Source organism: Musa acuminata, chromosome BXJ1-6, assembly GCF_036884655.1.
Source record: "Musa acuminata AAA Group cultivar baxijiao chromosome BXJ1-6, Cavendish_Baxijiao_AAA, whole genome shotgun sequence".
In the NCBI taxonomy this organism is placed as follows: domain Eukaryota; kingdom Viridiplantae; phylum Streptophyta; class Magnoliopsida; order Zingiberales; family Musaceae; genus Musa; species Musa acuminata.
Window position 1 is genome coordinate 39,501,962 of NC_088332.1, and position 25,355 is coordinate 39,527,316.

A 25,355-nucleotide genomic window follows, 5' to 3' on the forward strand; every position below is an offset into this window, starting at 1 on the left:
TTTTTTTCTCTTTGCTGCGTGTTCCGATGGCCTTATGGAGAGTTGGTAAGAAGTCTTTGTGGTAGGAGCTTACAGGCAAGTACTTAATCTATTGCAGGTCGGCCGGCCTTCTTGGAGGAGGCACAGACTTTATGAGAGGGCCTAATGAGTCCTTTCCTTTGATCTTTGGTTTCTTTTCATCTCCACTCCCTCAGTCAAAGTTTGATGGATTTGTCGATCTTTTTCTTTCTTTCCCATCTTGTTGGCAGCACAAAGAAATCTCTTGAGAAATTGATGTTTGCAAAAATGAAGAACTGAGTTAGGCACTGACTTAGAGGAAAGTAGTCAAAACGAGGAGTCTCAATTATCGATCCCGAGGCATGGGACTGTGTTCAACCATAACAATCGTTTGATTGATAGAACACAGGGCAATGCGATATAATTACTTTTTTTTTTTTCTTATTTTTCTTTTTTGATCCCGACCAACCAATGTTAGGGAAAATTAAAGGAAATTAGTGGCCCCAACTCGGCGCTGATTGACAAACAAGTCAATCATGTGATGGTAGATTTCATGTAATAAAAATAATAGTTCACAAATCAAAACAGGTTCAAGTCGCAGAAACTTGCACGTGCTTTACAAATCTTATTACATATTTTTGGGAATATCTAGTACATTTAGGTGGGAGGAAGAAGAAGCTCCCAATCAGGTAACTTGTAGAAATACTACTAGCAACTGACGGATAAAATAAGAAACATGAATGAGAAATGTCAACGCAGTTTCAGACTTCCAGCAAAATCTAACATGGAAATTTTTTAGATAACGAAATAGTTGGCAAAAAGAAAATCCCACCAAGACTTGTCCAAATATAGGTTAATTGTAACACGATCATATCTGTCCACGATGGATGGCTCATTGATAACAATGCTTTTGCATTGAATTTCGGATTTTGATAATAAAATTAATTATTATTTATTTATCTAATCTATATATTGAAGCCATTGATAACAATGCTTTTACATTGAATTTCGAATTTTGATAATAAAATCAATTATTATTTATTTATCTAATCTATATATTGAGATAAATGGACAAGATTAACTACCATGACAATAAGAAACTCGTCAACCTCGAAATCCTCTCATCGCTCGGATGATCCCCCCACTCCTATTGACTATAATCACAGGATCACACGTCGAGCGATATATTTACGATCCGATCGACTTGAGGGCCGACCCAACTTACGTTCTTTAAACGGGCTTTCGTTTTAGACCCTTAATGGGCTGCATAGCGACCTTACGCGCAATAGGCGAGTAATACAAATGCAATTATTGCTTTACATAGTTATATAATATAATAATATGTAATTATGGCTTTCCACGTTCACCTTCAATACAAATACCTTTTCTTGAATCATAAAATTATCGTCTTTATAATGGCATAAAGATGATGCAATAACTTTTCGTAATGATTTATCGCAAACATATCTAATACCTTAACTTATTTACTAGATCCAAAAAAACCTTCGAATGCCTTCGAATGTATAGTATAGTCCAACGAACACAAGAATTATAGAAATCACCAAGAAAAATTTCTTTGCAACATTTGGGTATAATAATATTAGATAGTAAAAGCTCTTAGGTACATAAAAATTAGTAAAAAAGCTAAAAAAGAACTCTTTGCACTCTATCACAAATAAAGCACCATAAGCAAGGAGAAGCCAAGTAATGTCTATATGAACTTTGCTTTAATGTTAGAGCAATCTCTTAAATATTGACTTGATAGATTCTGATCTACTATATATCCAGGAACAAAAACTAAACTTCTTGACATCTGAAAGGTCAACGAGTATTTAAGCCTAGAACATTGCAAAACAACTATACATGCACATGCTGTTGAATGCAAATAAAAGACGCCAATTAGATGGATGATGAAAGCAGGCATGTACATCTAACCTGAGTTGGCAAGGCATTAGCTTTACATGAACTGATGCTTGAGATAACACTACAGCTGTGGGGTAATCAGATGTCCAAGTCAAAGCCATACCAGCAAATAAGGCCAGTTGAGACAGATTGATCAAAGTTTTAATTGCACTTTTTCCCCACATCCATCTTGGTCTAGGGAGACCTTTGGTGTCATAGAGACCCAAGAATCACCATCCATCACATAATGTGGCATTGATAAGCTGAGATCTGCAGAAATAGGTTGCCTCATTTCGGCATCATCGGCCTTGTCAATTGTTCCATCCTCAGACTTCGGAGGAAAAAGTGCAAGTACAGTACCTGATCTTTGTGATACATCAAGGAAGCTTGATGGACTGTCACAAATCTTAGACACTGGATGTATTTGATTGACACCAGGTGAAAAACTCTCTTGCTTTACGTATGGAGTCCTTGAAAATCCAGGAGGAACATCTGATTGAGCTGAACTTGTTTTATCCAACAACTTCACCAAAGGTCTACATGCAGGACCTGCCTCTTGTGAAATTGGGCTTTCAAATGGAAGGCCAGGAGGAACAACCATTTTCCGAATTGGTTTATCTACCTGACCAATATCTTTGCCGCCTTCCATATCAATCTCCATGTCAACATCCTCATTGCTGCATTCAAAAGATGTAGTTGATGGACCATGCTTATTAGTCTTCAGGTCAGCAGCAGCAGGACTAAGAGAAGAAATCTCTTGCCTATGTTGATGGTGCTTCCGTTGTTTCACATGCCGAAACACACCCCATAGGTAAATCTGTTCATTTATACCTGTTTCCAAGCATATCAGTTTTAGAACCTCAATGAAATATCAAAGTCTCAAGTGACTAAAATTCGTTTTACTTAATATGACACTAAAAACCACTTTCCGGTCTAAACTACAGAGACATTATTTCTTACATTACAACGGAATAGAGCACCCCATTTGAATATGCAATCAAATAAAATCCAGAACAATTGTGAAAAAGTAAGAAGAAAAAAGAATGTATTTGCTAGCAAGTTCACATGAAAAGAGAAAGGTGGTAGAAAGGCAAAGTTGCAAACTTGTATTAATTAATAAGTAAAATTCCAGCTTATTATCAAACTGCATATTGTATTCAATACAATTTTGGTAGAAATAAAACAACGCATAATTCCATGGTTGAGGTTTTTATTATGTTTGTTCATATAAATAGAAAACATGCACTCACGATGAGAGTCCACTGTCAGTTGTTGAGATGGGTATATCAGTAGCTCCACGTCTTCTATCCAAGTTTGCATTGCAAAATCACATGAATCAATCCGCTCCAGAAGTCGAAAATACTTCTCTTTAGGCCTGTAAAAGATTGATGTGTTGATTAGCAAGAAGGATCATCTAGATTAGATTATGGAAGGAATAAAACGAATTCATGCTAAATTGTTCAGTGTTATGCAGAGATCAATGCTTGGAGATTAAAATGCTGATGAAGAAATGGAGGAAAGCATCTGAAGATAATATGCCAAGATAGAGAACAGGACATTAACCCAGCAGTGTTTCTTCCAATATTAAATTTCATATATAGAAACATGGTCAAATTACTTCATGTCAGAAAAAAGTTTACCTCTTCAATTGACTAGGAAAAAAGTATAAACCGATGTCATCATAGGTAGGAGGATCTGACTGAAATATCTTTGGCCATGCATCTCTCCGAGGTAGCATATCGAGCTTTAACTTCATGGGCAACTTCTTCGAAATGTCATAAGCCTTAGGAGACACTTGAGAAGGAAAATGAGCTTGAATTTCACCATAGATATGGATACCCATATCAAAGACTTCAAAGGTCCCCCTGTCCACAACAAAATGACAAGTGGTGATTGAAGATATGCTGAGTCAGCAAAATCAACAACTGCAAATAAGCAGGATTCTTCTTTTCTTCTTATCCTAATTTACATACTGAGATTTCTTAGATGCTCAAGCTTATATTGAATAGATATCATAGTGGAACAAATTAGAAAAAATCCCATTTTCCATGGTTCATGAAGATAATACACACACACACACACACACACACACACACACACACAGGGAGAATTAAAAGGATTGCACTTCTCCAGATATGAGTGATAAATTTTCAAGATAACAGCAAGATTCTATCAAGTTATCATGGTTAGATTGACAAGCAAACAAAAATGTTTATCCCCAATCGTAAATGAGCAGAAAAATCAAAGAACTCCCCTCATATCAGTACTAATAGCTGGTTGTCAAGCATACCCATATGAATTTGATTGGATTATGCAATAAAAATTGTATTACTAAAGGCTAAAAACATAATACTCATTTACCTCCTTATAGAGTATAAGAAGACAAATCAAAGCACTTCCCTCATGCAACAACATATAAACAGCTACTTGTCAACCTAACCTAGGTGAATATTAATAAGGTCACTTTTTGTATTATACACTAGGCAACATATTACTTAAAACTTGCAAAGATATGGTTAAATATCAATTAAATATCCTGAACTCATGATCACAGGCCTGTTTCTCAAGCAAACAACAAAGCAATAAGATATTGTGTGTGACATCCACTAAGCAACATTCACAAATCTGGATAATATTTAACAATTGCAGTGCATTATAAAATGATTTAGTTGGTAGTTAGGATGATACTTAATTAGCATGGGCAACCACTGCTGAGTGTAATTAATCTCCATATGATTTGTGCAAAGATTCCATCTGAAAGATAAATGTTACCCTAGTGTTGCATTTGCAAAGCAACTAAAAATAGCATGTTGTAAAGAGCATTATGTAAGTAGGAACTCATTCAGTGAAGAGGACTAATCAACTTGTCCACTCATTCAGTGAAGTTTTGATTTCTTTAATCAAGTGAAGATGTTTATAATAACAATTAACAGCTGGTTGTATATTTATAACATATATTAAGCATCGACTGCAATAGTTTATGTTTTCTTAATAAAATTTGTAATAATTACTTAGAACTCTAACAATAAGCTCTGGGTGATCTGAGTCCAAAAAACAAAAAGACGCAGTTGGGTTGAGTTAACCCAAGTAGATTTAAGAGTATTATTATTCAACGGAAGGCCAGCAAGCAAAACAGCTGGAATGTTATTGTTAGAATATTCGTCCTGAATGAGAATGTCATCAAGAAAATCTAGAAGCCTCAAGGAAAATTTTAATAAAGCTGATGAATAATCTATAGTTTCTATAAATTGTATGACAACAAGCTGTTAAATCAACTATATTATTGGCAAATCAATCCAAGAAATTATGATAGTAGGAGAGGTTGTTTCATGCATTTATTTAAGATAATGTTGGCTGTACCCTGTTTTTTTCATTTCAGGTAAAGAACATGTTCATCTTCACAACATATAAATTTGTATAAGATTCCCATTCCCTTCTCATATTTAATTTCCCAGTCATTCTTTTACATCATCAAATTAGTGCTGAGTCCTTTATATAAGCTGATCTTAGAAATGTATTACATTACAAGGGAAGTGCATTTAGGCCAATTCTCCTGAGTTGATAACTGCAAACTGTATGAAACTCTGACATATTTTCACCTTAAAGCACAAAATGCATGCTATAAATTTGCATCCACTCTTAAGTCTTAACACATCTTCAATTGATGCAATCTGAATACGATATGTAATTTTTTAAGCCATTATATAACAAGAACTATTAGCGATAATCAGATCCTTGTAAATATTTTAGAAGCTCCATAACATCATCATAACCCTTATCATCCAAGTTTTCCCATCAGTAGAGAATTAGCTGTGCTGCTAGTTGTGTGCACATTGAGAAGACTCAATGAAAGTCTAAAAACATTCTACAACAACTACCAACATAAGCCTATTGCTTAACATTTATATCTTAGGTTGATCTCTAAACCAAAACAAATACAAAAAAGAGGGACTTGCTAGAAAGCTTAATAGAAAAGTAAATAGATAGAAACCTTTACCTAATTAATTAGTTGCATTTTAAGCTCATGAAAGCAAAGTGCAAATTTGAAACTTCTCTAAACTTGGGGAAAATCTAGATGAAACAGGAAGTTTCAATGATTGTTATACGGAGTAAAATTCATCACAAAGGCACAAATAATTCAACAATTTAACAATCTCAAAAATTTTGTATGGAGATCAATTATATTTGACATTCAAAGCCAAGGGATTTTCAATAAGAAGTCCATTTTCTTTTGATTTGTAAGCAAGGGAGGCCTGAGACTTACTTCCAGCAAGTTCCTGGTGCAGGGCAATTCAGAAGCTTTTCATTTGGATTAATTAGCAAAGTAAGTGGTAGATCATTTTCTTTAGAAGCAAGTATCTTGCACTGAGCAGCAGAACATACAATTCCACCTGTTAAAGCATGTAATTGAAATTCAGAATATAAGTTGTAGGAGTATCTTCTGCAAAATGACAAATGTGGACAATTTTTGGACAGTTCTATCAGATCTAATTTTATAAGTTGAGTGTTCTGAAGGAGAACTTAGCAGGAATATGGAGCCCTGCTGATTCTGTAAGGCAACTAGCCCTCAAATTTTTATGGGCTTTGGCAACATACAAAAACGATACAAGAACCCATTGAAGACACTAAAGGAAAATGGATGAGATGCATTGTATTAGGTATCTCAGACTCATGCAGATGGTGATCAGAAGGGAGGAGTAAAAGAAACAATAAAGTTAAAAACCTACCTGAAGTGTCATATGTTCTTATTTTTTTGTTCCTATCTCTTGTGGGCTGTACTCCAACATCAACACATTTTGCTTCTTTTTCCTGGATATGCTTCAGTTGAAAATAATCAGAAGCAACAATAGATCTATCCATGTGTTTCTCCTCGGTAGGTGTGGCAGAGGTCTCTCCTGTTATCCATGAGAAGGGATAGTTAACAAAAATAACATACATGAATCTTTACAGTGTTCAATATGCACTGAGCAAGAGAGATTTTGACACTGGAAAGTGGCACATGCATACCTAAGGCCTTACATTTTGTTCTATTCTTTGTTCTATCATCAATGTGTTTTGAAGCATCGGAACTAATGTTAGAAGCTGCAGGTACAATGGACTTCAAAGATGAATTGTAATCTGTAATACCAACAACTCTTTCATGAATGACTGAGAAGTAGAAACTCTTGAATATAGTTGAAAACACATATAACCATGACTCAGGAAGATCTTAAATGAAAAGGAAAGCAAAGAAAAGAATGTTACCAGATCAAAGGTGAACCAGAAGTGTACCTGAAACTTTATTTTTTTGCATGTTCCCTTCTCTGTCATTAATAATATCTTCCCTAACTATAATGGCTTTTCCAAGAGAAAGGTCAGTGTCAGTGTCAACAGTTGCTTCATTTGGTTGCCTGGGAACCCTGGTACTTGTCAAACGACGGGATTTAGAGATACTGGTGAATGATTTTCTTGAGTTAAATGGACATACACTTCGACGACATGATACACCTGAATTACCCTGTTTACAGTATGCTGTTGCACCATAATTCAAGGCTACTTCTTCAAGTGTAATAAACTTAACTTTGGCATTTTCAATTGTCTTGACGGAAACATTAGAGAATGATGAGTGCACTGGATGCCTTCTATTCTGCTGCTTTCTACCATCATTAATTTCTTCAGGAGTTGGATCATCATTCAAGTGGGTACTTACTTTAGTTGGAGATTTAGCCCTCTTTGAATCAAAAGTACAAATTTTGAAGGAATCACTTTCTGTACGTGTATCCTGCATCTTTCCTTCATGAACTCCATGAGCTTTTGACAGACATCCATTACAATACCAAACATCTGGAACCCTAAATTGCAGAACTTGCATGCAATAACTGCAACATTAAAATGAGAAATCATTATATTAAAAAAAAGGATTGAGATAGCCAAAATCATCATAACCAATGTAACGTAAAGCATATAAATCTTATTAAAGGCCTATGCTTAGTATTTCTGGCTTTCCCTGTACCAAATGAGCTGGAACTGACCAAATAAGCAGAACCAACTGGATATTGTATTATAAATTGATATTGTAAATTTTTCGACTAGATTGCATCTTGTAGGCCATGTGAAACTAAATGACAATATTCAGAAAATATATAACCAAAGAAAAGTGACTAGAATCTCTCCTGTCTGGAATTCTTTTACTTCTCGCATTCTTCATCCATCAAGATCATAAATTAATTTGAAAAATGTCGTAGCATATAGTTACAGTATCATATGCTTGCACGTGTGAGTCGAGCATCCAATATATAAAGAGGAGATTATCTGACCCTTCTAGAACCATAAAAGGAGCCTTGTGGAGTACAATCATCCAAGATACTCTAATACTTCACTAGGAAAAGAGAAGCAGAGTTACAAATATGAACCTGGACTTAGTCACTTCAGCATTTTTTGCAGTGTCAGGAGGACCACCCTCTGATTTACTGATACTCAGCTATTTTGGTCAATACAATGATTATATCATCATGGATTGTGGTGATTGGGCCACAATTGACATATTGCATATGGTAGCAACAGATTCATGGGCTTGTAATACTTGAAATATTCTTCATGTGCAACAATAATTGGGGTCCCATGGGTCTACATATGGACATTAAGCATTTAAATGAAGAGACCGTGGCACCTCAATACTACAATAGTAGAAGAATATGACAAGATATACATACAAATATGAGTTTGACTAATATTTACAACTTCGCTTCAAAATTTTAAGCTATGATGACACACACCATATGATCACTGGGTCGGTATGTTACTTATGTTGTGAGAATATTCCATCAGCTTAAGTAAGGCTATCTAAAAAATCAACCAAAAGAGAGTATCCAGTGCACGAGACCCCCACCAATGAGGGGTCTAGGGAGGGTCAATGTATGTAGCTTTACCTTTAAATATTTAGAGAGCTTTTTCCATGACTCAAATTATGGTCTATCAGGTCGCAAAGTGTAGTAACTTTACTGTTATACTAAGACCTGCCCTCAACTAGAAAATCAACCACATTGTTCAATTTTCATTTCCGCCTAGATGGGATCCAATACAATCCATATCCTTTGATACAAGAGTGTAAGATCCAAAGGTTGGTTTCAAAGAAGTATGGTGGGATGGAATAGAAACTAAGAAAGGCCATACATAACAAGGCCGGCAAAAGTTACTTTTCAGGTACAAGTCAAAATTCTACAGAAGTATTGAATTGAGGACCAAGAGCTACTTCAATTAATTTCTTTGGTAATCAACTGCTAAAAGATAATGTTGTATCAAACCATATTACTATGACAAAAAGGAAATTCCAAGAATATAGTGTAACTGTGAAGTTAAGGGAGAAAGGAAGGAAGTTAGGAAGAGATAATTTGAATGATCTGGATGTTGTACTTAGATGGCTGAAACAAGATCCATAAAGCTGTTTATTAGAGCTTAACTAGGTTAATTTAAAAAAATCCATGAATGTACACATGCATATAAGTGTACAAAAAATGTAAAAGGCCTGAAGGGCAAAAAAAAATTATATTTGACAATATAGTAGTTTTCTACTTAGCCATTTCATTGGACTGAGTTCATTGTTTGTTTCTAATAGACAGTTGAACTTACAAATCTCATGTTTCAAAATATCTGTAGACAAGTGAATGCTAGTAAAAGTTGTTGGGTTTACATGTGTTCAGAAGCCCTTTTGCAACAATGACAGGTGACGATATCTTCCATGAAGCCACTGTCTCCACAAATATCACAGATTTTAGTCTGCAAGAATAAGAGAATGTCATTGCACTGCATATGAGCAATAGAAGTAAAAAAATAATGCACAAACCCTGGATGAAAAGAGATACAGGAACTTGGTATAACACAAAAGAAAATTTGAAGTAAATGTCCTGCCTAAAAAAGTAATCTTGGATCATGGAGTCAATGCTATAACTATGTAATCAAAATGATACAAATAAAATATTTCCCAACCTAACTTTGATTTGTAGCATATTTCAAACTGAACCTTTCAAATAATACATGGTAGGCATCAATCTTTCAGTAATTCTAGACTAGAAATTGCAAGTTAGTAAAAATCAAACACTTTGTGATTCTTAATCTTCTCCTTTTTGTACATATTTAGAGTTTTCTTTTAAATTAAAATCGATAGGCGTAAACCTCTGATCCAATTTTATTCTCCTTTCATACAGGAAATAGCTCTGTTCTCAGTACAAGTCATCATATGAATTCCCCACAAACAATCCTCACTGACTGGAGCTGTTAAACCCTTATTTTCTTCATTTCTTATTGATGCTCATACCATTTCAATTTGTAACTTGTCTTCACACGCTACATTGACACCTCAATCACTTCTCATGAAAGATCCCTGGTTCCTGATAGATTCATCTAGTTCGTTAGGCAACCCACTTTGTTTCTATTCATTTCGTGGCATTACCATTTCAATATACTCCATATTGTTCTATTACATTATCCACTATTTTATTTGTTCTCCTTATGCATCCATTAAAACATTTTCGCTTTCCTTGTGCAAAACAATGGGAATCACCTTTCCATAACCAAAAATATACTAAACACGCTGCAGCACATGATCTTCCATCACATGCATAAATAGATGCCATATGCGTGGTACGCCATTAAATTATGTACAAGGATTTTAAAGGGAGCATCACTTTCTGTTCTATCTCCACATTAATACATCGTCTCTTGCTGCTTCTCTTGGTACTTAGCCAGTCTCTTTAAAGCTTTCTTTTCATCTCTCCAACAGGCACTGATATGATTCAGCACGCCACAAGCAGTAGGTTTTCACTCCCTACTAGCGCGGAAAAAGATATGCAATCTCGAACGGAATGAGAATATGTCATTAGATGTTTAGCATAAAGCATTTGACAAATTGGTCAAATGATTACTTAGCTATCCAATACAGGATTATTTTCCATTCAAAAATACCTAATAAGCTACAGAAAATTTAAAAAGAAGAACCGATTAAACATTACCCATCAGAAAATTCAAAAGAACTCGGTTCGGATTAAATCCCATAACATCAGAAAAGAAAATAAACGGAAAAAATCGAAACAAAGGGAGAAAAAGTAAAAGACGGCACATTTAGAAACAGACACAGCAAGGCATGAAACAATGGAAAGGAAAGAAGGCATGCATCGAATAAGCTCTCTCACCTTCTCCGCCTTCTTCTCAGCATTCGCCATTGCCGGCAGGCGATCGATACGACCGCGAAGAGGCCTCTAGGGTTTTAGAGCGAAAACCCCAGAGCTTCTCCCCTTGCTCGAAGCGTAAAATCGACTTCGGGGAACCGATGGGGGAGACGAAGCGGTCCCTCTCTCTCTCTCTCTCTCTCCCTCTCTAACCATGTGTGGCTACTTTCTTGGCGCTTTCGTTTGAAACGCCATTTGTCGCACCCACGGCCTGCCTCACTCACTCAAAGGACGCCGTGAGGGACCCATCAATGGGTCCCACTGTCACGTCATGGGTTAAGTGATCCTTTTGCATGGGCCCCGCTGACATCCAACTATAGTAAATCAACATGGTTTCGTGATTGATCGGACGGTCAAAATATATATATATATATATATATGAATGTATATATATATAAATATGTATGTATATATATATATATATGTATATATATATATATATGTATGTATATATATATATATATGTATACATATATATATATGAATGTATATATATATATATATATGAATGTATATATATATATATAAATATATGTATATATATATATATATATATATATATATATATACATATATATATATATATATATATATATATATATATATCCTGACATACAATAATAGTGGGTTATTATGGTTTCGTGATTGATCGGACGGTCAATAGCACGAGGACGTCGAAACATGGGAGGCAACGATGAGGGTCTTGGAGATGGAAACGGAGATGTTGATGGACGATGGATGGACGATCAAAGCTGGATGGTGCCATTAGGACAATCATGGCCGTAGCCGGGGAACACGTGTCACATGAGACTAGATTCCGATGGATGATTGGCTCGGTTTGCTAACCCAAAACCGAGCGGCCGAGCGACTCGGCCGGATTAGTGACGTAGACCGGAAATTAACCCAAATTAGCACTATGAAGTTTATATTCCAACTAATTAATTTATTGAACTTGACTAATATAAGAATGACTAATTAGCGTCAGATCCAATATATGATCGGATCTAACACGGAATACAGAGTATGGATCCAAAATTTAGATCAGCATGAAATCTGATATTTGATTGAATCCAACACGAAATAATAAATATGGATTTAAATTTCTAGATGTGACTCCATCTACTAAGGCAACAAACATGTCATTATTCCATACAATATCATAGTGTCATATCAAATGATAGTCTATCATAAAACATCAATGGATATGTAGTGTGTATATTAGGATTAGTAAGTGTTTTTTTTTATTCTCAAAATTAGTATTTTTGGAGGACAAATAATGTAAGTATGGAAAGGCTTTGTGTAAAGAAAGAAATTTTACAAATTAAAGCATGACTATACAATAAATACCTTATATATCTATATCTTGAAAAGGAAGTATACAAGGAAATATCTTTTTAAGTGTCAATTCCTCTCTGGTAGATTAAAAAAAGTGAACAGAAAAGTAAGTCTACAAAGAAACATACTAGTGGGTGGTATGTAACGTGTATACTAGAGTTGACAAATATGTTTTTGATTCTAAAACTAGAATAAGTAATCCAAGCACGAAAAGAATACTAAAAATTAAAAGTCATTTGTCTCCTTTATCCTGTCATTTTTGTTCATGTATCATCTTTTATAGTCATTTGTCTTCACCATGAGAGATAAACGAGAAAGAGAATATCAATATCGGAAATAAGTGAAAAATGGTGGTAGTATATATTATGCAATTAGCTAGAATGGTTGACTACAATATTTCTATACTAAGAGTAATGTCGTAGGCAAAAGTCTCGTTAAGGGCCTTAATAACACTACGACAACGAGAATAACGATTAAGGGACGGAGGTAATAATGGCACAAGTGATGAAGTTCAAAGATAATCTTATCCTTTTATAAAATTAAAGATCCTCTACAAAAATAAATAAAATAAAACACTTCCAAAAAATAAAAATAAAAATAAAAACTTGAATTTTTTTGGGAATTGCCTAACCATAATTCAAAAATTAAAATAACAATTTCAAGCAAAATATTCGCCCACCGTGGGGCTCGAACCCACGACCACAAGGTTAAGAGCCTTGCGCTCTACCAACTGAGCTAGACGGGCTTAACAAGAACATTTTTGTAATAAATATATATATTATGAATATTATTTATTGTAAACACCACCACTAACAATTCTATGATTTCATGAGAAATAGCTCGATCAAACTACTATGCTCGGAGATCTCGGATTAACTTGAATACAGGTATTTTGACAATTCACATTGGGAATATTAGTGGTAATCAATGGGAAATATGGTTTCAAATTAGTCATATTTTATCCCACATAACTAAATCTCAACTGTTTTGAAAGATATGCTTTGTCTACTTATATATTTTTTTTAATTTAAAATTATATTTAAATGATTATTTATAATGCATTTTATAATCTCCTTAATTTTATGAGCAGAATCAGACGATTATAAAATTCTATGGGATACTAATATTAACTCAATAAGCCTAAAACCAGATGGCCTGTTATAATTTACATGTCTCAAAGTCATTTGCATATCACTGATCACTAAAAGTTCTGAAGGCATGGGCTCTAATTTTGCTCTAAATTACCACACTTGTTGCATCAACTTGCTCCAAAGTGAACCTTTAAATGACACAGGCACTTGAGTAGATCTTTAGATATGCAGAATTAGAGTGACATGACAAAGAAACAATAGATACAACTGCTAAAGACATCATCCAGAAAAGGTTTTAAGTTATGATGGCAAAAATCACATGTTTAACTTGGGGCTTACCTGTAATGGGTATGAAGGGAAACAAAAGGAGAATAATTTTGCAGCTTTTTTGAATTAGAAGTATGTAAATGTGCTAATACCCTCCTCTGTTGGAAAAATAATGATGCAACACCCTAATCTTCTTTATCTTCATTGATATACAAAGACCTATGACTAATAAAAAGATGAACAACCACCATGGATGCTGATTCCAGCAGCCAGCACCTCTGTTAGGTTGTTGTCTAAACATTATGACAAGATTACAACTCAGCCCCCTTCAGTTCATGTTTTAAGGATGCCATTGTTCAAGAACGATGTATTTTCTTTTCTCGTTTCTACTTTTTGTTGGAAGGGGGTGTTGAAAAAGCATCAAGGAAAATTGACTGATATCACAGGCTTTTGGAAAGGAAGAAGAAAAAGAAAAAAAAAAAAAAAACAATCGATCGATGATTTAAAGTGAGAGACAGAGAACCCCCTCAGGAAGATTTCCAGGCACTGGAAGTGGAGTGATGTTCCTTTTCGGAAAGAATACGACTCCATTAGCATGAGTCCTGCCATGAAACTTGCCCAGATGGTTGAGAATGGAGAACCTCTCCAATTCTTGGCACTCCAGTCGTAAATCTAACAATGTAGACCCCTTCTCCAACCTGAATTGGATCAGTCGAAGGAAAAGATCAAGTACAGAAGAATGGCCAGAAATATAAAAACTAGACGAAGGAGACTTTGGCTTGTGAGAAAAAAAACTTGCAATGTCAGTAAATTCACAACTATCGTACTGATTCAATTTTTTAATATTACTAGGTTCAAGAAGTAAAGCGAGAAAAATGCATACAGAATATTTAGCAGTGTCTTGATTATTATATGAAATGTGGCCATCCAAAGCCAGATAACCAGCCAATGACTCAGCTCAAAATGCCATTAGATTTCTTAACCGTTTCTTAGAACATGGTACACAACAAAATGCCAGGGGAGATGCATTATCTTTTCTTCCTCAGGTACAAGCATTCAAGAGAAAATCTACAATAAGAAACAATCTGCACCAGAGAACTAATAATGCAATTTATTTCTCTTTCTAAATAATCTTATGGAATTTTACGAATCCATTTGGGTCACAGCATTAAAGCCTGCATCCAACTAGGTCTCGTGAGGTAGACGAGAAATTCCTTTAAATTTCTCTTTTGATACTGATAACCTATCCTTGACATGATAGCACCTTAGTAGTCATTTTTTCAAGATCAATGTCCTACATATGCTAAACCACTTGAGGATGGGTCTATTCCATCTCATGATCAACACCGTTGGTCTTTGCCAATAAGTTCAGAAAACATAATAGGCCACAATGCTCATAAGCTGGCTCATCACACTTGATCGACACAGCTGATCAGATCATACAATGGAAACTAACACAAAACTACTAGAAAAATATAATTTCAAACAAATAATATATAAAAAGGCATCTAAAGGTAAAGGAAAGAAAATAATACTCATACCTTATGAAATCAGTTTTGAGTTTCTTGGATTTACCAATGAAATTTTCTGCAAACTTTGAGAAAGTATTGTCCTCCGCCTTCTGTGAAGTCTTAAGCTCCCCAAAAATCCTAGAGTTAAGTGGGGAAAAGATATATGATTAGGGGCAATAGTTCGAACTTCAAAAATTTATTATATGAGACAGTAAGCACCCAAACAACATAGATATCACAATAGAACTGTAAAATGTTGCATCCTTACTTCATAGGTAAGAGACAACAAACTAATATTGTGAGATCATACTACAAGGTCTTGATGAATTTCAGGAGGGTGCTTACATATTTTCATTTCCCAACAAAACGTGGGAATCGCTTTCTGAAAATGAAACCAGGCTACATGCATCTGAGAGGGCTGCCTTAGCGACAGAATAAGTCACACTTGCATAGGCTGAAGTTGCCTCTCCTTCGAACAGCATAGCTGGTACAGCTGGAATAAGTTGATGCATCAGCTGAGTTGTCAAGATTAGCCTTCTTCGTGATTGAGGCATCAACAGGTCATCTTCCATGGTTTCAGCTTCATCATCCATCTAACCATATAATTCACTTGTGAGCTCTTGAGATATAGTATGCAAAAGTGATTAATACCAGCCAGATCGGTGAGATAAACTAACCTTCTCCATCAATCTATTGGCAGACATTGTCCAATCCAACTCCGTCATCCTGAGGAAGAAAAAGCAAATTTATCTGACTGATTCAACACTAAATGATGATTCTTTGAATAGCAAATTATAAATCATAAGGTACTAATTAAGCAAAAGGTCATCAACACCTGATGCTTTGTGACCTTTCTGGACACACTGTTATGATCTTATGACATGGCATATCTGTAATTTCACTTTTGCGTTTCTTCGATCTTAGAATTATATCATGGTCCATGACATTCTGAGCCAGCAAAAAAGGAGATGATCTACTGGGATCTGTCTTAATGGCTGATGTACCTTGGCCATAGCTACTACCATGACTGCTGTCAAGCTTTTGTTCCACTACATCACTATCATCCATCCTTGCAGGAAATTTTTGAACAAAGGGCTGCTGAATGGCAGTTTTTCCACTCCTCTGGGCATCACATAGAGCAACCATTCTGCCATTTTTGTAGGTTCCATAATGTTCAGACCAGAAAGGAGCTATATGAGGGCTAACCCATGTGTGCTCACTACGTCCCAATACATTCACTGTGGAATTTGTACTAAGGGGATGTGTGTGAGTATGGAGTTCAGGCCGTCCTGCAATTGATGTGCTTGGATTTTTTTCTTTAATGTCACTTGAATCAGAGCTTAGCATTTTAGCATCTGATGGAAACAAAATCTGAGAAGCTGCTCCAACTTTACCATCAGCAGAAAATCTGTAGACTGCATTTTGCCTGTGATCAAATCTTTGATCCATATTGAAGTTCACCTGTGAGGTATTGGAACTAAAAGCAGTTCCTCTTGGTACGTTTCCTGTCATCTTGTTTAAATGAGAATCAGAAGCCTTCATGGATTGTATTTGATGAAGTAATGAGTATTTTTGTTGTTGAATATCTGAAGGCTTTAAAACACATCCAGAGATATCAAGATCGCTGCTAGAGGAGACAATACTTGCTGGGGGAGCATGTAATACCTGAGAGCTAAAAGGTGGATCCTGCTCCTGCTGCAGACAAAGTAACGATGAAATTGAGACATTGGGAACTGCATCTAAAGGTGGCTTTAGTAATTCTTCTATGCTGTGGGATGCATTCTCTGACTTCGGAATAACATCCACCTTCTCAGTTTGTATCAGATTTACGGATTTGCCCTGAGCTGGATTTACTTCTCCCTTTTGCGAATTCACAGATCTTGAACCAACTTCAGGGGTACTTTCTTCCTTGTCCACTTGATCACCTACCTTAGGCAGGCCCAATGGACTTGTATCTCTATCATGGTTTATTATGAACTGAAGTACATTTGGAGTAAGCAGAGGACTGATACCAGCTTGACGTTGTCGAGCTGATATACTTGTCCACACATTGTGAAACATTTTTGAGAAGCCATCTTGCTGAGATAAACCTGATAATGAAGATTGTGAACCTGATTTCGTTTCTACAACAGGTAGTTGCTCACCGGAATTTGTAATTTGAGAAAAGCCTGCAAATGTTGGCTTTGTTTGATCAGTGTTCACTGAGCAAAATCGTGAACCAACAGGTACATGATTTTCAGCAGCAGAAACAATACCCGGGGTTGGTAATGTACCAACCAGAGAAGGGAATGATGTCTGAACAGATTTCCCAGTTGCACTTCCATCATTAGAGTCATGTAGCTGCTCGGTGAGTGAGGCACTTTCAACAATTGCTCTTGCATTCACTTGGTTACCAAATGAAAATTTGACAGACTGATCCAATACTTCACGAGAAGTTGTGTTAGAAATGTGTTGTTGTTGCCATTGTTGTTGTTGGTGCTCCAGGTGATCTTTTGCACTAGAACTGTGTTTCTGTTGAAGTTGCTGCTGCTCCTGCAGTTGATTTCCTGCTAAGGGAAAATCAGCACTGGCTGAGTAGTTAAAATGCTGATTTGCTTCTGGGTGTTCATTAAGTTTCTGCCCAGGTAGGCTGGACATCTTATCCCACTTGTCTATTTTAGAGGGATCATCAAGGGCAAGAACAGATCGAGCTGAAGATGTAAAATTAGACCATCCCTGATTCTGATATCCTGCATTATTGTCCAATTGTGCACTGTTAATATCACTAAAGGATTTATGAGACATTGGCACAGATGGAGGGGTCAATTGCAATCCAGTTCCCTTTATGTTAGAAGACCCATCAAAGTGAGCATGTGTAACAGAAAAATCAGCAGCAGCTTGTGCAGGTATATCAGATGAATTCACAGAATTTCCATTCCCTGACTGATCAACCTTGTGAAGAAGCTCAAGCACATTTTTGCTGCAATAAATTATATAAATTCAAGCATTAGAAAGATCCAAATGCATATGATCTATAAAGCTGAAACCAGACATGTTGGGTAAATAACCGAAAATGGCCTCTACAGAATTTGTAGAAATCCAGTTTGAATTCAACAACAAATGTTTCCATAATGATTGATCCAACAACGACTGTAATATAAGAAATAGTTAGGTGCATTCTAAAAACCCATGACCATTTGGTTGAAAAAGACAGAACACAGTGGCAAAGAAGGCAAAATCTGTAGCATGCACCATTTAGATAATGGCACACTGAACTATAGCATGGGGATCTTAGGAGGCAAGGATCATTATAAAGTAATGGAAATAAATAGGTGCTCAACCAGAAATGTACCTTGCTTGAGCAATCGTTTCTATCTGGGAATATTGAATAGTTGATCCATTAAAGGAACTGCTGGAAGCATAGACAGGTATGGTATTTCTGGACAGAAGATTCCCTGTTTCAACTGCAATCCTCTGTAAATTAGAAAAAAATTCTTATGAACAGGGATGAGCATTTCAATATAAGGAAAAATCAACAAGTGGGGGAAAAGAAAGTACAAAATAAAAAATGGCTCCAAACAAACTATAGGTACCTTAGATCCGTCCATATGATCGCTGCAAACAATATGACCAGAAAACTGTGATGTTTCGGCAAATGGCTGCTCAATATTTGAGCTGGATTGGTTCTGTAAACTTAATAGGTGGTTTGGTGGGAATGAAGGTTCTGCAGTTCTCCTCATTTTTCCCAGTGAATTCTGTAACATTCTAGACCCCACAGTATGTTGACCATACTGAATTGAGGACTTCTGGCTTCCACTCATGAAAGGATGTTGGTCATTACTAGTCCACAGAGACCTCTCTTTTGCTGCATCTTCAATATAACCTTTGCCTGAATCAACTCTTCCATGCTCTTTTTCGTTATCATGGGTATTGCACAATCTTTCTGAGGTGGCATTTAGAGACGTCGCCCATCCTTGTGGGCTCCTGCTTGGTTGATTCTGATTTTCTTCTACATCTTTGTCCCCTTCAGAGCTCATACATGTATTAGGGGCAAAATGTATCCCAAAAACAGATTTCTGTTCGTTAGTAACCTGTTGATGTTTGTTCTGGTTCAACTTTAAGGCATTTGGGTTCCTAACAGAACCATAATTACTTGCTAAGGAATACTCGGCTATCTTGGGACTGCTAATATCAGATTTGACTGATTGCAATCCAGAATTTAGATAAACTCGATTTTCACCAATCTTCCACAAATTGCCATGGTTTTCTTGATAATTCAAAGTCTTGTTACTTCTAGATGTCGTTGGATAGCTAGAATTCCAGCCACTAGGAGCATCGGACAGGGGCAAATTTTGCTGGTCACCCCAACGACCCCCTCTGTCTTTTGACTTGAACTGAATCTCCTCATGCTGCTCAATGGTCTTCCCAACCCATAGTCCACTACTTGAAGGTCTTGGAGGTAGGAGACCATCTTCTAAGAGTTTGGTTTGATCTTGATTCTGACAGAACTCTTTGTTATTGGCTCCTTGGGTGGACAACCTGAAGGACACTTGGGGAGCCTCAGTTAAAATCCTATCATTTTCTTCATGAGCAAACTCCGAAAAATTCTGATTACTAGGAGAAGTAGAGGAGTTTGGAGTTGCATTAGCATCATTAAACAAAGGAAAAGATCTTGAAGTTACAGAAGTTACACTCTGTAGGTTGCTATCATCCCAAGCAGTCGGTTGTTTTCCGTTGACATTAATTGGAACCGAAGGCTTTCCCATCACTTGTTCTGTCTTTTGAAAACACAAACCACTCGTCTCTTCTCGGAGCCCCTTGTCACTACTGGAAGCTTGCACAGCCTCTTGCATAAGAGCACTCCAGCTCCCACTATGGATAGAAGGAAAGGAACCATAATGATCATTCTCTAAAGTATGCCCATGTATATCTTCATCCATGCCAGAGATAAGACTCCCTCCAAATGAAAATCCCCAGTTGTCATTATCAGAGCCAAACAAGATCTTCTGTTCTATAGGATCTAGACTAGCTACACCACTAGAACTCCCTACTTCTGAGACTGGCTTTTCCTGTAAATTACCAGATGAATCACCTTGTTCTTGCCTAACATGAAATTCATCAAACTGATCACTGTATCGAATATTGTTCGCTTGTTGAAAGTTTCCTGATGTAACATCATTACCTAGATTCTGTAAGAGAGAACTGCCAAAGATATGTTTTCCTGGATAATTCTGCACAGACAGAGTCTTATCCTGTAAGCAACTTTGTGCAGCAGATTGCTGGTAACTTTGAGCAGTGCTAAATGGGTACGATGCTTTTTCTGCCTCGTATGCATTTGCCTTGGTCATCAAATCATGGCAACTATTAGACATTCCTAAGAAGCGTGAATATTGGTTTACAGAGCTAGTGCCTGAAATAGGCATGCCATTGAAAGACTGATTAATCTCTTGTGGCACAAATCCCATAGATTGCATTGCTTGACTTTGATCATTTGATGTAATAACATCATTTGCAAAATTCTGCATGGCAGCAGAGGAACTAGGCTGCATCAAGTTTCTGTTGCCAGCAATAAACATCTGAGTGTTACTAGGTAAGTTGGATATTCCTCCAACAAAATTATTCGGCCATATGTAGTTATACGTATCATTGATGGGCATCTCATGTAATGGTGTAGATAACTGATTTCCTGTTGCAGGATTTGCTACACCAGACAACTGGCTAAGTGGACTTGATTGCCATGGCCCCTGATCTAGCTGCTGAAGTTGCTGCTGTCTATGAAGCTCCTGGGACTGCTTGTACATCAACTGTTGTTGCCACAACTGCATGTTGCCTGTACCATGTGCCGTGGATGAGGAAACGTTGAGAAAGGGAGATTACTCCTAATAAGTAGCAATCAACTACCAAGAAACTCTATTAACAGATTCCCAGAAATCTTTTGTGGAACACAACAACTTTTCTTGGAAACTTTAATAGACATCAGATACAGAAAACACGAACGCCAGTCTCAAAGTAGCTTCAAGCATAGCTTTGAAAATGATTTAGTACCAAATTGCAAATTCATCAATCAAAGGCTACTTTTCTTTCTCAAAATCTCCACAAAAGAAAAAAGAAACAAGCATAGTAATCACGTGAATCAAACTTCAACAACAAACATCTGTATTCTATGATCATGCACCATACTGATTTCCTCTTCAGACATATACCTGAGAACCATGCAATGGAACCTTATTCACAGCATTGAATCCAGACATTGGTCTATCCATGTCATATTCTACATAATCAGCCAATTTCCAACTTCTTGATACTTATAACCATAGAGTGAGTATTCCTTCTCAAATATATCTTGAACCTTCTCAAGACTTCACTCATGGCATAAAACCCAGCCTGCAGTAACCAAGAGTTATAACAATATGTGATATTGTATGCATTTATATCCTTGGTAAATAAAAGCATTTTCCTAACATCACAATGAGTTGTATATGCATAAACCCTTAAAGAGTAATCAATTCTATAAAATTAATGGATACAATCATATAGAAATGAAAATCAGGAATTCAAACATAACCAATAACTGACCAGTGATTTTAAAAGCGCTAGGCGCCAAGGTCCACAAACGCCCGAGCGAAGCGAGACGCTAAATTATAAAAATATATAATATAATTATTTAAAATTTTAAATAAAAATATGCTATTAAATTAAGAAAATCTAAGATACAAAATCACAATGTCACATTAACAAAAAGTTTCAAAATTCAAAACATTAAAATCAAAATTTCAAATAATTTCAAATAAATAATTTCAAATAAATAATTTCAAATAAATAAAAATTAACAACATTAAAATCAAAATAATATATTATTAATCTATTAACAGAAAATTAATCATTTCAAAATTCAAATAAACTTAATATTAAGAGTATACTGAGCCTGATGGAGAAACGAGGAAGCAGCGACGAGCGACGGTGGCAGCAGCGGGAAAGGGAAAGGGAACGGAAGGCGCGAGCAACGGGAGGCCTCGAGGGAGGCGCGAGCAGCGGGAAGGCTCGTGGGAGGGCTCGCAGGAGACGCGAGCAGCGAGAGGGCTCGCGGGAGGCGCGAGCAGCGACAGCGGCGAGCAGCGGCAGCGAGCGACGAGATCGCGATCGGGATCGGGATCAAGAGCGGCAGCGGCAACAGGTTAGTGTTAGGTTAGAGTTAGGGTTAGGGTTGGGGTTATATCGATTTAGTTGGTTCGATTGAACCAACTAACAATCGAACCAGGACCGAAAATTCTGGTTCGATCGCCTTGGTTTACCCAGGCGCTCGCCCGAAGCGCCCAGCGCCTGGGCTCGGGCGAGCGCCCAGGCGGCGCCTGTTTGAAGCGCGCCGCCTGGGACAAATAAGCAACTCAGAAACAATGCATGCCACTGTTCTCAAATCGAAAGCTAAATTTTTGCACTTAAGCTAGTTAAGTTGGCAACAAAGTCATGAAATTTCAAACTATCATAATCAACAAAAAAAGAACTTTGAATGCATCTTTTATTCTGTCCAAGCAGGACTAAAATTACCAGCTTTCTCGGGGAAGGAGAGCATATGGCTTCCATTTGGACTAGTTAAAGCTGCTTCCTTCACCCTTCTCCCAGATAACTATTTTGCTTCTTGCCACTTCCCTAATTATAGAGCACCTAGGGATGTAATTGACTATGAGCTAACAGTTTTCTCGAAGATAAAAAGGATAGTTTCAAATGTCAGTTTTCATGGTTCATGGTGATGGAAGGTGTAGGCTAATCACATTCTTTTTCACTCCTCAAACTTATTGATGAAGCTCCTCAAAAAGATGGACTCACATGCACCATACTAAAACGTGAACCAATAAAATTTTGACTTGCCACTGGTATTGATCGAGAACCATCATATGAAAGATACACATCTCATCGTGCATCAAACTATGGAACACAATGACCCAAAGAACAATGGCAAAACAAAAAAGCAGTGGAGATGAATGAGGATTTAGGCGGGCAATAACATTCCACTGCCACAGTAGCTTAGCTACATGAAAACAAGTGAGACTCCTCAGATGAAGATGATCCAATACCAGGAAGTACATGACCTTGTACATATGAAGTCATTGTTTCTTCATACAGCCATTGAAAACATTCAATACTTTCAGAATGCAAAGCAGGAACAATCATTTGTTATAATATAAAACATGCATCCATAAACAAGGAGACCCAGCAATCGGATGGAACAAATCACACAAATACAACACCATGCAAGTTAACAGGTCATCCCACTCAAGGTTGTACCTTCAGTTAAGGACCAAAGTGTACTAAATATACAGAGAAAATGTTCCCAACAGAAGATAAACACACACATTATGAGAAATCAAAGAAAGTAACAAGGTCCAAGAAAGAAACTTAGGCAATTAGGTGCCACTTCAAAAACAGATGTTTCAAAAAGAATGCCAAGGTGTAGAAGACATTAAAAAGAAAATCCATGACAAATACTTAATCTACTTGAGAAGAATTAGTATAGCATATGGGGGAAGGAGCAAAAGAATCAAGGAAGCATCTATGTCACAAGCTTCTAGGGCAGCCGACTGTAGGATTATTTTGGGTAAAAATGTTACAGACTCCTGAATCAATCTCTGAATTCTATACTGATGTAAAGCGTCCTGAGTGACGTGTTAACAAGTATTTCCATGAACAAAATTAAGAAAAGGCAGAAAGTGAAATTATCACTAACAAAGGATGTAAGCTATGGGATTAAGGAATGTAAGGGGGAGAGCGATTGGGGGAAAAGCAGAAGAAGATGCAGTGAGATGTATGTCTAAAGAACAAATTTTAAAGATAAGAATCAACTCAAGTTTAACAGTATGCTCATCCAAAGCACCAATCATATTTCTGGTTCAAAAAGCTTCATTTATCCATAAACAGTGTACGTTAGACACATCTTTTGTGCCCACTAATCCAACAAGATGATATATCGATATTGTCAGAATAGCTGGATCTTTGGACATTCAGAGAAGCAAAACATGATAATAAAGCTCACAATTTCGAAAATCCAGCTCATAATTTACTCCTAAACTAGAAAGACCAACTACAAGCTCTCAACTACCAGCTCTCGCTCAAAATATCCCGAGACAATATAAAAGAGAATAAAAAGCTAAACCACACTGAATCCAGAATACCAAACTAAAAGAAAACTCTAGACTGTAGCTACCGCAGTCCGAACCAAGTCCTGACTCCCACAAAGTGGAAACCCACCAAATCTTGCAGTCCCTCTCCAAATTGGGGACAAGCGGACAACCTCTACTAGTGAATCCAAACAAATCCGTGCAGCATAACCCAGAAGGAGAAAAATCCGGCACCTACCGCAGCACACGGCAGCAGATCAACGGATCAATACGCAGGCGGGAAGACTGAAGACATTTCCAGGGAGGGGGGACTCCATCTCGCCGAGCTAGGGTTTTAGGTGTTCCTCCTTGCTCGAATTCGGAGCTTCAGATTAAGGTTCTTCGAGGGATGGGAGCGCGATCACCTCGTTCGCTCTTCTCTCACTTTCACTCCCTCCTCGTTACTCTATGCGAGAAAAGGGGTTTTTTTTTTAGGAGTATGGATAAAGAGAACGAGAGAGAGAGAAAGCGAGAGGGAGGGGAATCGCGAAAATGTCAAGGGGTGGAAGCAGGAAGCCAGCGGCCCGGAGCGAAACCTGGTGGTCCGGATTCCGGACCTCTTGGTTCGGTGTCAGAGCCGAAGCTGGGCCATGCCTTTTTTTAATCTTTAAACGAGTGGGCCAGGAGCCAATTACGGCCAATCTCAGCCGTTGGTTTTCTGATCCTTCACCGTGGGCGGATCCGGATCGTCCAATTAGCGCTTTAATCAGGAGATTGGCGGGAAGGGATCCTTTCTCTCTTTTTTCGTATTTTGGTGCCGGCGGGAACGTAACGGACGTTACGGTAACTACCACGCACGTTGGTTAGGGCCGGTAGGTATACTACAGACAAAAAAGTGTGTTCTTTTTTACGCAACAAGACGACAAAAGCATTTCCTTTTTTTTGGCTCTTGTTTAACTTTGAGGAAGATAGTGAAAG

At 37.0% G+C, this 25,355-nt stretch overlaps 2 protein-coding genes and 1 non-coding gene across 6 annotated transcripts; all 3 read right to left on the reverse strand.

The window, feature by feature from the left end:
• Positions 1-1,750: 1,750 nt before the first annotated feature.
• Positions 1,751-11,227, reverse strand: LOC135676930 (uncharacterized). Its single transcript, XM_065188662.1, has 9 exons — positions 11,067-11,227; positions 9,569-9,654; positions 7,171-7,757; positions 6,907-7,017; positions 6,627-6,794; positions 6,164-6,290; positions 3,540-3,764; positions 3,150-3,274; positions 1,751-2,730 (listed from the first exon to the last, which is right to left on the reverse strand). Exons 1-9 carry the CDS (start codon positions 11,094-11,096, stop codon positions 2,054-2,056), a joined length of 2,136 nt encoding a protein of 711 aa, XP_065044734.1. The 5' UTR covers positions 11,097-11,227; the 3' UTR covers positions 1,751-2,053.
• A 1,882-nt stretch (positions 11,228-13,109) lies between these two features.
• Positions 13,110-13,182, reverse strand: TRNAK-CUU (transfer RNA lysine (anticodon CUU)). The gene has a single exon. It is a non-coding gene; the product is annotated as a tRNA-Lys (tRNA).
• A 713-nt stretch (positions 13,183-13,895) lies between these two features.
• Positions 13,896-24,916, reverse strand: LOC103989238 (uncharacterized). Of its 4 annotated transcripts, XM_065188665.1 has the most exons (10): positions 24,637-24,916; positions 21,489-21,669; positions 18,879-21,115; positions 18,638-18,759; positions 17,562-18,265; positions 16,142-17,474; positions 15,984-16,032; positions 15,652-15,899; positions 15,337-15,444; positions 13,896-14,493 (listed from the first exon to the last, which is right to left on the reverse strand). In XM_065188665.1, the coding sequence occupies exons 3-10, from the start codon at positions 21,108-21,110 to the stop codon at positions 14,298-14,300; spliced, it is 4,992 nt and encodes a 1,663-aa protein (XP_065044737.1). In that variant the 5' UTR covers positions 21,111-21,115; positions 21,489-21,669; positions 24,637-24,916; the 3' UTR covers positions 13,896-14,297. The 4 variants fall into 4 exon arrangements, with proteins under 4 accessions (XP_065044737.1, XP_009406314.2, XP_065044736.1 ...); XM_009408039.3 differs by having other exon boundaries at positions 16,142-18,265; XM_065188664.1 differs by lacking the exon at positions 24,637-24,916 and adding an exon at positions 24,529-24,601 and having other exon boundaries at positions 16,142-18,265.
• Between the last annotated feature and the right edge of the window lie 439 nt (positions 24,917-25,355).

Excerpts from the sequence above, each read along its gene's own strand:
- LOC135676930 (XM_065188662.1), bottom strand. The coding sequence starts at position 11,096 with ATGGCGAATGCTGAGAAGAAGGCGGAGAAG. Across the intron at positions 7,758-9,568 it reads AAAAGGGCTTCTGAACACAT|TTATTGCATGCAAGTTCTGC; the intron begins GTAAACCCAACA and ends TTAATGTTGCAG. Across the intron at positions 3,765-6,163 it reads GCACCAGGAACTTGCTGGAA|GGGGACCTTTGAAGTCTTTG; the intron begins GTAAGTCTCAGG and ends TGTTGTGGACAG.
- LOC103989238 (XM_009408040.3), bottom strand. The coding sequence starts at position 21,110 with ATGCAGTTGTGGCAACAACAGTTGATGTACAAGCAGTCCCAGGAGCTT. Across the intron at positions 16,033-16,141 it reads GAAAGGTCACAAAGCATCAG|GATGACGGAGTTGGATTGGA; the intron begins GTGTTGATGACC and ends TTTCTTCCTCAG. Across the intron at positions 15,445-15,651 it reads TTGTTGGGAAATGAAAATAT|GATTTTTGGGGAGCTTAAGA; the intron begins GTAAGCACCCTC and ends ACTTAACTCTAG.